The following is a 16,135-nucleotide window of genomic DNA, read 5'->3' on the forward strand; positions in this document are numbered from 1 at the left end:
TGAGCCATACTAATTCAGCAAAGCCAAAATAGCATGAAAATAAAAAACGCAATGACACAAAAACCCCAGGATCATCTAAGGGTTAAGGCACGCTTGCATTTTTTTGTGTTGCCATGGCTACAGCATACAATTTTCTCATTTGTTGTGCGAGTGTTCGCTTTCTAGTCAGTGGCAGAAACACCACAGAAAATGACCCCCTTCACAATCCAAGAGTTCCCACTTACCAACTGGCTTCCTTTCTCTCCCTTCCAGTTCTCTGACAATCTCCACTGTCTGATACAAACGGCTCTCTATTTAATAACATAGCAACAGACTGCCACAAGCCTTCGTTACCCAGACAACTAATGACAAGAATCAGAGAGATGGAACTGACAGCAAGACAATGCACAGCGTGTTCAAAGCAACCGAAAAACACAACTGTTTACAGTGTATAATTGGTAAATATGCTCCAATCCACTATAAGTAATGCAATTTATTTCACTGTAAAGCTGAAATTTTAAGCAGAGAAGCCCAAGTAAAGTAAAACTTAAAAAATATATACACAAGAAGACACAGAGAGATTACAAATATCCATTAGGACATTTTTAACTTATAAGCCTTCAGTCATGTCTAAAAAGCGCTATACAAATGCAGGCCATTTATATGTCTAAGTTAAATTGTTGTTATAAATATATAAAAAAGAAAAATCTTCTTAAGCAGCTTCATTAAAGCTGCCACCAGATCTTATGAGCACTTAGGAGAGTAACTGCATTTTAATAGTAAGTAGTTTGTAATATTGCTGCACTTAGCTGCACTTATACTGAGCCTCTGGGGTTTTGGAATATATGTCTGAGGCAGCGGCTGTTTTCTCCATTTAAGCTCAACAATGATCAATTCTAATTCTGTTCTGTAAAATACAAACTTCAATGAACAAACAAAGGAAAGGATAAATCATAATCATAGGCTTTTAATAGACTCATAGTTAGTAATAAATAAAATGAATATTTAAAAAAAAAATAGATAAATACAATTAAAACTTCACTTCTGACACAAGGTTCTTTTCCTACGCTGCCATTGGTTCCTTAAATTAAAAAAAGAGTTTAAAAACATCTCTGTCAAACAACCATCTTAGTTACTGTAACAAGATCGTAGTGTTCCAGACAAAATCACAATAACAAAATTACACATTCATCATTCTACCAAAGCACCTATTTTCAATATGAAGACGCAACATAACCTACCATCACTTGAGTGGGCACGTTTTTAGTAAAATAAACATATGTAGCATCACAATAAACATGAAACTGTAACTTACTCTAAACCTTATTACTCTTTCTTGAACTTATTCACATACTCAGAGAGATACAATTTATCACTTTGAGTGAGAATTCTTCTTCAACTCTATACTTATAATAATAATAATAACAGCCAAAGTTGTGCATAATAAAAAAAAATCTAATAAAAAAAATTGTTTCTCTTGCCTTATCAATTAAAAGCTATATCAATTAAACTATTTAATTTAAAAAATCCAATTAATCTTCACACTGCAGTAAAACCCAGAAAAAAACTTTCTGCAAATACTAACAGCTTTTTTGTGAGTGATTTAACTTTAAAATGTTTTTGTTGACCAGATAAATGTTTATGCTTTCGTTAACCTTTATACGATTGCCTTGAAGTGCTTGTTTATTCATTTCAGTTTTAAAGGAACGAGTAAAACTAACGACAGAGTTTGGTCAAAATAACATTGGAAAAAATAAGTAAATAAAAGAGAGACATGATTCTCAGAATGGGCTCACTGAGTGCAGCATGGTTAAGACCTTGGAGAAGCTTACAGCTGCCGTGAATACTCAGAATAACACCTCTGAGCGTATATTGGGTTACATCAAGGAGAGGTCTGCTCAGAGCAACACCTCTGCGCGAAAGCTGGATTACATCGTGGAACAGCTCACTGCAGTCGTGAGTTCTCAGAATCGGCTCTCTGAGCACAAGAATGATAAGACCACGGAGCGCAAGTTTGATAACATCATGGAGAAGCTCGCCGTGCTCCAACAGGAGATTGCGAGACCAGTGTCGGAGTGTTAAAGAACAGCTTTGAAATTCTCATGAGCTGCTCGCATAAAAGAAAAATCAACAACATCAACATCATAATGCTGATATCCCCTCGGCGCCAGCTATGGGCTCAAGGCTGGAGCCGAACGAAAACTCCCTGATAACGACTGTGTTTGACTGTTCTTCCCACTCTATGCAAGGCCACCTGGGTTGGCTGGTAGACTTTACTTAGCCTGATAGGGCGAAGGACACTGTCTCAGCTGAACTATGGACACGCACACACATACACTTACACTGATAAGCACTCACTCATCCCCCCTCCCCTTCCAATGCCTTCGATGCTTGTTGCCTCCTGGGAACACGAGGCGGGTCTGGGCCCGCGCCGGAGAGTCGGCGCAGTGGCAGGATGGCTGCTGTGTTGCCTGGGATTACTCCTTATCCCCTACCCAACCCTGTTGCTGGTCACGTGTTCTATAATGTTGTACTGTGGACATTTATGTGCTTTCTGTGGAGAGGAGTTTTTTTGTTTCCTGTTCTCATGCTGTCCTCCTATAGCCCAGCATGAGTAGAGGTCTCTTTTTTTCCACTTGTACTTTCCCATTGTAGTGTACATTTCAGTGTTTTTTCTGTAATGCAACCGTTCTCTGACTTGTAACCCCATGTGATGTCTGTGTCGTGTGTGTAAGGTTGGGGGGCGGGTTCATTCCACTGCAGGGCAACCTGCCACTGCATGTGGCGAATAAAATTTGAACTTGAACTTGATTCTCATTTTGAAACCTGGAAGGATGTGCATATAACAAGAAGTATTTTGTGTATCTCCTGTGAAAGACCTCTCCATGTAGGACAACTTGATAAAGCTCTCGCAGCCAAAGATAAAATAGCACAAGTCCGAATCCTGTATTCTATTACCCCTTTTCACTTCATCTATTGTTTTTCCAGATGTTTCAGCCTGAGTGGAGATGTAAAAGCGTTTCAAAGCCCTCAACTGGAAAATGTTCATCTGCATTTTGCATATTAAAAGCATTTGAAATCAACATAATCTCACTGAGAGTACTGCATCCCCAACTCCTACGTAAAACATTTCCAATTTCACGCTATGCACCCATCTTTAGATTGTAATAATGAAAATTATTCACTAAGGGTTGCAAATGTAATTCTCGTCATCCATCCTTTCTAAAGAGGGGATAATGAAGATTGAAGCGTAGGTGAGGACAGAAGTATGTGTGCCAATGTTCCGCATTGTTTCGCTTTTCAAAATGTCCAGAATTACACAAGAGAACAAAATAAATAAATTCTTTGTCTATGAGCAGCTCCACTGCAGGGCTTCAAAATCTGCATAGCATACTTAATCAAGCACTGGTTAATTAGCAATTACCATGGACAAACAAGTATGAGTGAAGTGGTAAAAATTAAATTAAGTTGCAAAATTTACAAATCACCATCAACAACAGTATTCTATTCACCAAGCTGTTATGCAGTCATTTACACTGTTCAAAACAATTAAAGGAATACTCAAATGGACATCGGCTGTTGATGAATGAAATATTGAAACTCAAAATCTTTACTGATATACGTTGTTTTAGTTTGAAATGATGTAACAATGGTTAGTGGAAACCAAAGCCATCAACCCTTTGAGGGCTAGACTAAAGAGGAAAAACTAAAAAAGGAAATAACACAAGAAATTGCATGGTAAAATTGCATGTCTCCAAGACTGTGCCCGTTTCTAGTTTGTCGCTTAGAGGAGATGTGTCTATAAAATGATGTACATGCTGAAACAACTCTGCACATACACGTCAGCACTTCAGTGCAAAAAGACAAAACAAAACAAAAAAAAACTCTGTGGCCAGGGGGCATTCTGGTTGAGGACTCCCACATGGCAAAGAGGCTTTTAATGGGTTCTTGACCTTAGTAATCATTCCCAAGGTCTGAGGCCACTGTGGTCTTAGTACCAACTGACCTGATGTAATATCTAATAATAATGTTGTACACCCATTATGCTGCAGCACTCACAAACAAGAGAGTGAAAGGCATTTCCTCGACAGTGCAGTCTAGGCGGAGTAGTCGAACACATATCCACTGAGCTCTCAACACAGACAGCATCGTCAGAAGAACAGTTGATAAAGTAAATTAAAAATTTTGTATTGTTCGATACATATGCGTACCGAACTGAAACCACTATATCAAACGGTTCAATATTGATACAAGTATCGTTGCAAGTATTCTGAAAGAGAATTCGTAGTAGTTACATGTTTGAACTAATATTACAACAAGTAATTATTTATATAGTGATGGATTATTCAGTGTTTTAGATCTTGAAAGCCAGATAAAGACAAAGAATGAGTATGAATATGTACTATACTGACAGAAGGATGTATGTATACAGTTAGAATAATGTAACAATAAAACCGTACCACAACTTTTACATTACCAAACACCCACCTGACACAAACTCAATAAATAAAAATAATTAAATAAAATTACAAAAATATCAGTAAACCCTATCAGCAAACCCTCAACAAATTAAACATTTGGAGCACGCTCATTATACTGCTGTGCTGAACCACAGCAGGTGCTGAAGAAACAACAAATGTGGAAAAAAGTTAACAGCTGTGGGCAATCAAAAGCAAACTTACTGGGATCATCCAGTTGGCTAGATCTCCATGTTTTGACACCTGCATGGCGCCCAGCATTGTCAGGTTGATGTGACCCCTGATGAGAATGACACAACAGAAGAAGACAGCTGTCAACTCCAGAATCACTTCCACTTATGAACTCACAAATCCGCCCATCAGATATAAAATAAAACACAACAGTACTGCTAGAGTGACTCCATTTTTGTGACAAGACACCATACAAGCGTATCAGACTGATTCTCACATTAAATGCCTTCACAATAATAATCTTCCCATCTCAGCCTTTTTTTGATAGCAGTACTTGTCATAGATAAAAGGTCTGTTCCAATGTTTTATTCACATCTTTTTAAACAAACACTTATCTGCTATAGCAGGGGTCGGCAAACCTGGACACGCGTGCCACAGCTGGCACGCAAAGGGTTAACTGATGGCACGACCATAGCTGGACTGGCCATCGGGCATACCGGTGATGGTGACTTTTTGTTTTCATTGGCCGATGTTTTTGTTTTTGTTGTTGTTTTTGTAACGGTATAAACAATGAAAGGTGGTGGACTGGCCGGATGCTGGTTGATGTGTAGAAATAACTCAGTTGTTTGGTGGTGACTGTGGCGGAGCTTTTACAGAAGCCAGCAGGTGGATGAGGGAAAGGGGAGACAGGAGGAGGAGAGATCCGAGGCGGCTGCCGGTCCGAGTGTCAGGTGAACTGAACTTCAGGTAAGAAGTTATGACCTGCAGTCTATCTGAGTCAGATATAAGCCAAGTTTAGGTGGAGTTTATTTTCGTTATACTGACTTTTTACAGTTAGTTACAATAACTCGTACTAACTAGCATGACCAAGTTTCTATATAGCCAATGGCTGGGTGGGTGCTATGATGTTACTGATAGTGAACTTTATTTCATTCATAAGGTTAGTTAGTAGAGTTGCCAACTGTCCCGTAAAAAGCGGAATCGTCTCGTATTCAGAGAAAATATTACGGGTTTCGTACTTCGCATTTGTCCCGTACTTCAGCTAGAATGAAAAAAAAGACACAAAGCTTTAGTTATTTGTGTTAAACAACAGCAGCACGTTTAAGCTTGATCAGCTGTTGTTAGAATTTATTTAATATTAATTTCTAGTATCAGCTGATGTTTGCTGGAGCCACAGCTGTAAAAGCTGCTGGTCATGATATCGGCTTGGATATGTGGTGAGAGGGAAACATGAAGATGAAACCAGGAGATGTCCTTACTGAATCATCAGAGCTGAACAGGTGATGGAGAAACAGGTTTACCTTTAGGTGACATGAATGAGTTGAAGGGAAGTTATGAACTGTTTCTGAGAGACAAATAACACCAGGATCCTTTTCCAAGCAGCTGACAGCTGGTAACTGTGCAGTGGCGGATCTAGCAAAGTTTTGCCAGGGGGCCAGGTAGGGCATTAGCAAGGAAAGGGGGGCACAAAGAAATACTTTCTTATTCTCATTTAAAATGTCTAGCTATACATTTTTATCTGACGTAAAATGTATAGAAATCATACATATACCAACAAGACAGTGTACATAACTGTCACAACAGTGTTTGGTTTCATTCAAAGGCTTTATGGCTTTAATACCTGGTGGGCCGGTCTCTAGTCAAAATGCCCGGGCTGATTTTTTGTCCCAGTCCAGCCCTGGGCACGACACGCAGTGAATTAATCTGAGAAGGTGCATTAAAAAAATAAATGGCTGGGCCAGCGGTGCACATCGCAAATTAACTTTCATACACACATTAGTTGTGCTGCTTCTTAATGACGGTATCTTAGCTAACAACCCCAACTATCAGATTCAACTTGTAATTGGTTAAAAATAACTTAGCTTACCGGTGAGAGGGACACTGCTAGCTGGTAGTTTTTTCAAGCAACGTTGAAATTTCTACATTCCGACACTTTAAATTCTTCAGGAGCTGTTTGCCCAGCGCAGCATCAGCACCACGGAAATACAATGATACATCCGTAGACTCACACTCTGTGGGGATCAAAGTTTGCAGAACGACGAATGCAGCTGGAATCCATAGCTGTGCGTGTTCACTGAGCTTGCATTTTCACCTGCTGGACATCACTACCTGACAAGTTTAACTTTCTTCAGAATATTGCAGAGGCCTTATTGACAGTGTTTGGCTCTACATGTCTGTGTGAGCAGATTTTCTCTCACACGAAGAGTGTCCTCAGGTAGCCGTCTGAACGCTGGACACTCGGAGACCTGTGTCTCTGAGTGGGAGACCAGAGATCACATTAACATGTGTATCTCTGTATTAACAAACATGCCATATTGGCCCAGTTTATTTTTCTTATCATTGTTGTGAGGAGACCATAAATAGCATTTGCATTTTCTGTTGTACAGTTCATTTGCTGTTATGGAGTTCTTGTTATGGATAAAAAGTGTCTTTTTTTTGTTTCAAAATAACTGATAACTATTTGCTGATAGCTGCCAACATCTGCGAACAAATATAATTCTATAAAGTTGGTCTATATAGTGTGTAACTGTTAGTATAGAGCGTTATTAAATTTATTGCTAATGCAATTATATGGCACACTGACTTCTGAGGAAATTTTAGATGGCACTCATCATCAGAAAGGTTGCCGACCCCTGTGCTAGAGGTACCACTATAATCCACTATATTAGCAAATTAAGTTTTACTTGTCTCTTTATGTGTGATACTTTCTTCACTAGAAGCAATCTCTGCTTCAGAATAAGGAGTTTAAAGTCCAAAGTAAAGTCCTGCAACAGGCAGTTAGGGGTATCACTAGGATGTCTACAGCTGCACGGATTAGTGCTGCTGCCTACTGTATAATCATAAAGCACTTTAATCCTTTTTGTTTCTGCAAAAGAATGTAGCAGCTCATGGTGGGTGTTGGCCACACACAAACACATACAGACTAAGAAGTGATAAAGTCTAAATGCCCAAGTGTAACATAATAAGTGTGGTGTCTGAGGTAATATGGCTCACAGCACACCATATGTTGAGTAATTCTTTCCCAGCATATCTGCACAATAGCAGACACACTCACACATGGACAAATTTAGCGTTGTTCCATTCGGTACCTGCCAGTGTGACAGGACAGTATTATTTATGAGCAATATTGAATTCTTGCTGGGAGGACAAAAAGAATTGATACTGCAGGGAGTCTGGGTGGGCAATCACAGTGAGCTGGCAAATCAATAAGAACCGAAGACCTTGGGAATATTTGGAAGGCTGCTGTGTAGTTGTACTGATGACAGTGTTGTCCAGCATTGTGAGTCATGGTTTTGGCCTCTAGTTACAGGTGTTTGGTGCAGGTGATAAGCAAATATGAAATTATGACGACTCTAAAATTCAGTAAATAATAGATTAGAAATGATGTTTTTAAAGGTCTCACTTTATGTATACCTCCAAGCTATAAGTGACTCAATAATTTTTAAGGGACTTACGTTTAAGTCCACCACTGTTAGGCATATCTTACTTGAATTCAACAAATAAGTTTTGAAAAGCTTGTGTGTTATGGACTTACCCTCGGATCATAGCAAATGAGTCATCACTGGAAAAATACGCTGCCCCAGGGAGCACAGTGACAGTCTCCTTCCCTGCAGAAAAGCAACACAAAGCATTGCAATTCATTTATCATAGCAGTGAATTTAACACTCAACACATCAAAAAGCAACGCACTTTAGAGATGAACATGAAGACAGTAAATAACAAAGAAAAACATACAACAATGGCATTAAAAAAAATTAATGGAAGGCTGAATTCGAGAGGGAAAAACGATGCTGGATAACTGGACACTTGTCAAATGTCAACAAACAAGTATTATCTGAGTAAGTTTGTGCCAAGCATGAAGCAGGCAGGGAAAAAATGGTAAAATAAAATGCTCTTATTTTCCCTAATATTTTACCAGACCAGTTTTCATACTTAACTCTCTTAAATAAATTACCTAATTTTGTCAGAGGACGTGGGAAATTAGATGTTCATTAGGATAACCCTTACCAGCATTAATCAGGTCTGCGTCTACTGCATCCTCAGTGGGGTAGGGACCCTATAAAAAAAGAAATAAAAGGTAAAAAGAAAAAAATGCACACATGCAGGCAGGACACATGTCACTCAGCCTGACTGGCCATGGTCTTTGAAGAAAGAGGCACAATCACATTTCTCCGATTAGATGAGGCATCGATTTTCTCTGCTTTCAACAAAGAGAGCAATCTTTTGAGACTGAGGAGGTGGAGAGATCGGTACCTTTTTGAAACTGGCAGTCATAAATATAACATTGACAAATAAGAAATTACCATAGGCGCCTACATTCTGTCAACACAACTGATTGGAGAGCCACTCTATAGCAGCGGCAGCGGCAGCCTTTGTTAAAAGGCTCAGCCGGCAAATAATGAGAAAGAAAAATGGACGAAAAAAAGCATCAAATTGATACAATCTCTTACGTAACAATCGAAACACATTTCAAATGAGGGCCCCAACTAGGAATGATGCTGGTTAAATAAATGGCTATTCAGTTTGAAACATGCTTACTGCCACTTCAAAAAAAACGTCTCTGCAAAGAATGAAGAAATATGTAGCTCGTTAGCTTGTTTAGTCAAGATTCAAAGCGCTGAAACCTGAGGGAAGGCAAAAAAAACTAAAACGTAGGTGTCTTACCAGCCCCAGAATCCCATTTTCACTCTGGAGGTGTACAGTGATGTCTGGTTTTATAAAGTTGCTGGCCAGCATGGGGATACCAATACCAAGGTTAGCTTGTATTATTCTTTGTTAAAGACAGTAGCTTCGATATTTGTATTTCTGACAGGGGAAAAAGGTGTTAAGATTAACAAATGCATGCATTGTTTAAACAGTCACTAAACAGTCATGTTAAGTCCAAAAAACACTGAATGGTTAATCACAGATCAGTCGATCAAAAACTAAAGATGATTTCACAAGGAAGGGCAGAAGCTGTCACGATAAAATGTAACTAAAGACCACAGGGAGAAAAAAAAAAAAAAAAAAAAGCATAGCACATTATGTGCATCATTTATTATGCAACTTGATGATAAAGGAAGCCAAGGTAAAGCATTCTTCTGTGGCAGCTGGATACTTTTTGGTTTGGTTTTCCTGGTGGGCGTTAAAAGTAGGCAACTGCTTCACAAATGTATATGATTTTTTTATCCTCTCACTGCTTGCATTTCCATCAAAGGATACCATACATGCCATCCTCAAATTCCAGAGCAGCCCTGCGAATGATCCTCTCTCGAACAATGTCAGATTCCTTCTTTGGCTTGGGCTTCTCTTCTTGGCTTTTCCTTACTGTGCGTTTCTGGAAACATATGGAAATATAATATAATCTTGAAAAGTTCATTCTGGTTGAGTAACACGACACATGAATAAAACAACAAAGGCTATTTCTGAACAGTGAAAGAAATGCGAAAAGGCTTGGGAAAGGTTCATCTCTACAGTTCTATCACTGCAGGATTGATCTTTTTTCTTTTTCCATTACAATTTCATAATCCAGAATGCTTTGCATGCCTTCCAAATGTAATGTGTCTACTTCTCTGAACTCTTTAATGTATCATTTTGTACCTCAATCCTTTTTTCACAACTGGCGCCCTGGACAACCCTGTGGACATAGATGCTGGGTATGTGGATATCCTCTGCAGCAAAAGCCCCGACATCCACCACCTCTTCCACCTACACAGAGACACAGAGTGATGAGCTCTGACTTCACTTGCAAGGTGTCCCATGATCCTTGAGATTAAAGTTCGGATAAAGAAACCATGCACAGATGGAATTACACCACCAGAAAATAACCTTTGCCTACCAAGCTATGAAATTCAAAAGGTGAAATGATAAAAATCCAGTAGATATTTTCGCACTCTGCAGGCAAATCTGAAGATTTCTTCTTGATTTTTGGGTTACTATACAATTTCTTAAGGCTTTAAAAATGCAAGTACTGTAAATAAATGTAAAAACAAATGAGACAATTTAAGTTTGTTACTAATATAATTCATAATTGAGCTTCAAACATCAGTGGCGTTAATGCTGAAGAAAACATTTGTCCTAATATGGCCTCAGAGGTTTTGAAATTATTCTACTATCATGTCTTTCACAGGGAAGAGACAGTAAATATTTGTGGAAAAGTTGCATTTATTCTTCTAGCAACTCCACTGAGCCCAGTGAAAGCTGTCTGTGTACCCAAAGTCAGCTTGGCTAACAGAAAATAGGAATCGTCTGACACACCAAGCCCAGGGGATGCAGCTTGATCCTAAGATCAAAAGCAGCGAGAGTAGGGGTGTATGGAGGAGATTGTATTCATGCTGTGGGTATGCTGGCCAAACTAAAAATAGAGGTCAAAAGGAACCTTTTCACCATTACGTGGAAAACAATGGTTAGTTCCAAAAACTTTTTTCCAAGGGTTAAATTTCAGATCAGTTTATTCTGATAATATGGAATAAACCATCTCGATCATTGTCGTACTTAACATGACAGCAATATAAAAATCGTGTACATGTAGCAGGCAGTATATTGCTGACTGTGACAGAAAGTGCACCACCTTTATTTAGAAAGTGTACAGCAGCAGAAGAGGAGTATACATCTGGGATTCTTTCTGTCTGACTAACAAGACAGTGATGGAAATGGCTATTGATTTCAAAAGAGTTGGGTTATCATGACTAGGATAGGAACCTAACAACAAACCTGCTTCCTCCTCCTTGCTATAAACTGAGCCTGCAGTTACACAGGTGTTCAGGGAGACTTGTACGGCATGTGTGGGATCCATTAAGCCTTGCTGCCCATGCAGGTCTTCTCTAGGTCTTTTTGCAGTATCCATATTTACAGTAGGCTGTAGCATTAAACACTACAGTCCTAGAGATTTCAAATAAAGGACTCAAACAAAGCTGGGACTGACAAAAAGCCTTTTTTTGAGAACCAATTTTCCTTTATCAAATAGATGAGACTTCAATGGGACGGATGTGCTGTTTCTTTCTTCCAGGAGATTCTTCAAGTGGTTGAAATAATAAAATTAAAATGAAAAATGGAAAAAAATAAAAGTGTTCCCACACCTCTGGGAACCAAAGACGACTCAGCCGTGACAACATAATTCTCGCCCTCATTTCTACTTTTCAGTGCTTTACTCCTGTGTAGTTCAGAGTGTAACCTGCTCATTCTATTTACATGAGGGGCAAGCAGCCGTTCAGAGCAAATTGAATTGAATCTTTCCTTATCTCTATTTCCTCCCTCAGCACTCAGCCCTGACTGAGAGGAGTCAATGGCTGAGAGTGGATCCCATCTTAGCGTTGTCATGGATACACAGGCTTTGGTCTCTCATGAGCTAGGGCCACTCAGGACCATAAAGTGATTTTAGACTCTTTTGCTGGTTCTACTCTGGTTTATGGTAAATCTCTGATGCTCCAGAGTGGAAACGAGGCCATGCAAGATGAGACTGATGCAGCAGTCCCACACACTCACCCACATCTTTCTCTGGGGGCTTGATCTGTCTTGGTGAGAAGCATGATTTTCTTAGACATCTTCATTAAGCAAGATTGTGCTTGTCATGTTATTAAAAAAAATGTTTTAGTCTTATGACAAGGGAAACCTGGGGGAGGAGGATTACAACAAATATCTGGGGTGTAAATTTCTAAGAATTTTAAGATGCATATGAAAACAACATCAATCCCTTAATTAGAAAAGTATATACAATTGTAAGACCCTGAAAAACAAAAAACGAAAAACAAACAAACACAGAATTCACACCCAAGAGGCTGGATTTCCTCATATTGTTTCATTGGTCTCACACATGCAAACAAACCATGTATTCAGCTCCATTTTCAATTACCCTCCCAAAGCTAAGTCAAAGCACAATAACAAGCTCATACAATTTAAATGTGCTGTGTACATAAAAAAAAAAAGCCTCTCTTCTTTTCATCTATGTGATGTGTCCCGGCTACACCACTGCTCAGATGTAGTTCAGACAGAAGGTTCAACGGATGTGAAAGGATAAAGCACTAAAATAAAATAATACACACACACACACAGACACAAACACACACACAATGAGCAGGTGCGTAACACTAGCAAGCAGGCACACATGGACAGACATTGATATTCCCGTATCTGTAGAACGATTTTCACATCAATGAGAGCGGAGCGAGGCATGAAGTGAGCTGGCAGGAGGATAGAGGGAATCAAAGTGCCCTCTGGGGACGTGGCAAGCGTTTTTTCATGAGTTTGTGCTTTTTTAGGCTGTGAGCTTTGTCAAATCTCGTTAATCTCACACTGATCAGTGTGCAGTGCTATCAAATTCCTAGAATAAACCATAAACGGTGATGTGGTGCACACCCCTCGCTCTTCATTCACTAAACGACACTTGAAATACTATGCCAAGCTAATGAAATATGATAAACATTTAAAAAGAATAACAAAAATAAAATAGATGGATCACATTTTTGAGTTGATTGAACAAAAAGTACTGCAAGATAAACTAAATATAACAGAAATGATTTTACGTTATATCGTTTTAGTGGTTACAATAGTTGCAGCAAGTGAAAATATGTGCACAGTATTAAAAAAAAGGTTACACAATAATAGGTCCGAGACGCTACAATGTTCATCACACCCTTGATTACAAAGGCACTGAGTGGAATAAACAAAGAGCACTGGTAATTGCCCCTTTTTAATAGCCTAAGTGATGAGTGCACAAGTACAGCTGCATTACCACTCCTCAGTGTACACACACAGCATGGTCCAATTTCTCCATTTAGAATACCATAAGAGTGCAGACAACACTCCCTTCTGTACTTAACACATCAGATACCTGTTGCTGCTATCGTGGAAATTTTATACTACTGAAATAAAAATCATTAAATAAATAAAAACAAACAACAGATACTATCGTATATCCTATACTACTGAAATAACTTGTAAATAAATGGAAATTCCTTATATTGTGCCATTTTTATAGAAATTGTTATGCAAATACAAATTCTTATATACGAGTTACAACAACAGCATCGACAGACATCTACAGCAGAGACAGTAATTCCGCTGTGTAGTGATATACTGTTGTTTAGTTGTTCCCCACATAGTGAAAACTTACATTTGGAGTCAGTATTTTTGCCAACTGAACACACCTTGTGAATATTGTCTTAAAGCTGCGTCCAAACTGGAAGCAATGCTCGTACTGATGGCTGATCGCTTGCAGACATTCCAGGCTCCTGTTGCCTAGGTAACACTTAAATGTTTTTATTATCGGGTCGTACATCAATCAACAGTATCCTGCGTTGTCACCTGGAAGTTGAGGGAAATTCATCTGGGTGGGTAACACCCACTTTGCTTAGCCAGTGGTTATTCACCCTGCAGTCACTGAATATCATTCACTTTTTATGGTCTTCCAGTGTGACTCTAGCTTAAGACTGGTTCCAAAGGTGAATTTTGATTGCATGGTTATCCTTTCTTAAACCTCAACTTGACTTCCATTTTAAAGATAATGACTCGATTTAATGTGTTATTATGTTTTGGGGAGTTTTTTGTGGCAGAACTTGCTAATATATGTAGCAAAACTATAGATAAATCACTATAGTTACACAGTAAACTGGAATTATCAGTGTCATTTCAGCCAGAGTTCTAAATATTACACTCAAAGAAGTCACCAAGACTTTCTAAACATGGGATTTGTGGCAGCTGGAGAAAATTCTGCAGTATATGCTCCTTCTGCACCAGGGAGCAGCTGCACCCCTCTGTGACCCACAGTGCTCTCATGCACTGCGAGACCTTGAGGGAGAAGATTCTAAAATTGAATGTCTAATGTTATTTTAAGAAAAAGACAGATCAGAGATTTCGGTGTAGCATGTGTTTGTTAACTAGTTAGCATACAGGCTACTGTATACCTAACTAACTTCCCCAATCAAATGGCTTATCAAAACAACTAAAAACAAATTTGGCATTAAATTTTTTTATTTCGTTACATCTCTTTATTTTATTTAGGGATGCAAGAACTGAAACGTGACAGTCAAAAGGTCAAGGGAAAGAAGGTGTGGCTACAGGCAACCGGCAACAGGGCATGATGATGACAGTGACACCACACTCTCATTACTGTGTTTATTTATAGCCTCTCAATCTTCCTCCTATTGTGCACTTGGCCACGCATGGTTTCCACTTTCAGGGCAAAGCTCCGGCTATATCCCCTGACCTAGTGCACTGACATCACGAGCAATCTGTTTCTCCTCCGTGGAAGCTTGCCTTGCCTGTGACAGATTTTATGCTATCCAGGAAATGGCAGATAGCCAGCCAATGTAAACCTTGACAACATTACAGAACTAAAAATACATTTTTCAGATGCCACACATTGCTCACCAAAGCACCTTGTATCATTTGGAATGGATTTCTGCACTCACAGCTCAAATGGCAATGTTTACATTTCAACTAACACATAAGCCTTCTTGCAATGTGCTTCAGATTCAGATGACGGGCAGTTGCGAGGAAACTTTAAACTTACAGTCAGACATTCGGTTTCTGCATATGTTCAGCAAATCTGTCTTCTATCACACTTTCACAGTGTCTCCCTCTGCTTTTACATTCAACCAGTTCATCAGACCCTATTGACTGTCAATCAGTAAAGTATATTATAGACTGTCAGTGACATTTTCTGATGCATTTATATAAGCCATGAAAAATGTCAGCAATGTTCTTGAAGTAATGTTTATGTCAAGCAGACCTACTCCTAGAAATGTCAATGCCAGCCTTTAAAATGAGGCATGATGTATTCTCTTATGTTCAGGAGAAAACTTCAAAATTGGAACAATAACAAAAAACTAAACAAAAGACACTGCTGGCCAGCTGCTATTGAGCTGTGTGCAATATGTTTTGAGATATCAGTTCAAAACAAGTATGACTACAACAATCTACATTAAAGATTTTTAGTCAATTAGCATTCAAATAACACATTTCACCTTGTGGCAAATGTATATTCTAAATCCCCATAAGCTGTGCAAAATGGGAATATAAAGAATAAACTGCACATCTTTGCACATAAAATTCAATTCATGAACCTCCTTAGGCAGGAAATGATGGAGAAAACAAGTGGTTTCTAATTACTAGAGAACAGTAGCTTGAGTAATGATGTCAGTGGAGGGCACAAGTCAAGAACAAGACTAGAAAACTCAACAAGGCATTAGAAGTTATGCAAAATAGCTAAAAGGAATGTTGCCTGTATCAAGTAATCGAAATTTCAACAGTTACTAAAGGAGACAGAAGGCATTCTGATCTACAGAAGACCACAGCAGCGGCTTAAGATAATACCCATCATGCATCCATCGATCAATATTTTTCCACTTATCCAATTCAGTGTTGTGAGAGAGGGGGACCTGGAGCCTATCCTAGTTGTCATTTAGGCGAAAAGGCAGGTTACACCAGCAAGTCCCCAGTCTATTGCAATAATCCCTATCATTTCAAGGAAAAACACAGTAGTAAACTAAAACTGACACCTTGCAGCTTTGTAACTCTCCAAAAACAGT

At 38.9% G+C, this 16,135-nt stretch overlaps 1 protein-coding gene across 1 annotated transcript in view; it reads right to left on the reverse strand.

Annotated features, from left to right (window-relative positions):
• Nucleotides 1-16,135, reverse strand: part of oxct1a (3-oxoacid CoA transferase 1a) — a 55,269-nt gene that overhangs the window by 25,562 nt on the left and 13,572 nt on the right. The window contains exons 8-13 of the mRNA XM_004547187.6: nucleotides 10,209-10,316; nucleotides 9,831-9,945; nucleotides 9,294-9,388; nucleotides 8,637-8,685; nucleotides 8,164-8,236; nucleotides 4,662-4,737 (exon numbers count right to left, since the gene is read on the reverse strand). Of these exons, the coding sequence (XP_004547244.1) occupies nucleotides 4,662-4,737; nucleotides 8,164-8,236; nucleotides 8,637-8,685; nucleotides 9,294-9,388; nucleotides 9,831-9,945; nucleotides 10,209-10,316 (516 nt within the window). The remainder of the gene's footprint in view (nucleotides 1-4,661; nucleotides 4,738-8,163; nucleotides 8,237-8,636; nucleotides 8,686-9,293; nucleotides 9,389-9,830; nucleotides 9,946-10,208; nucleotides 10,317-16,135) is intronic.

The sequence above is a fragment of the Maylandia zebra genome, linkage group LG12 (assembly GCF_041146795.1).
Source record: "Maylandia zebra isolate NMK-2024a linkage group LG12, Mzebra_GT3a, whole genome shotgun sequence".
Lineage (NCBI taxonomy): Eukaryota > Metazoa > Chordata > Actinopteri > Cichliformes > Cichlidae > Maylandia > Maylandia zebra.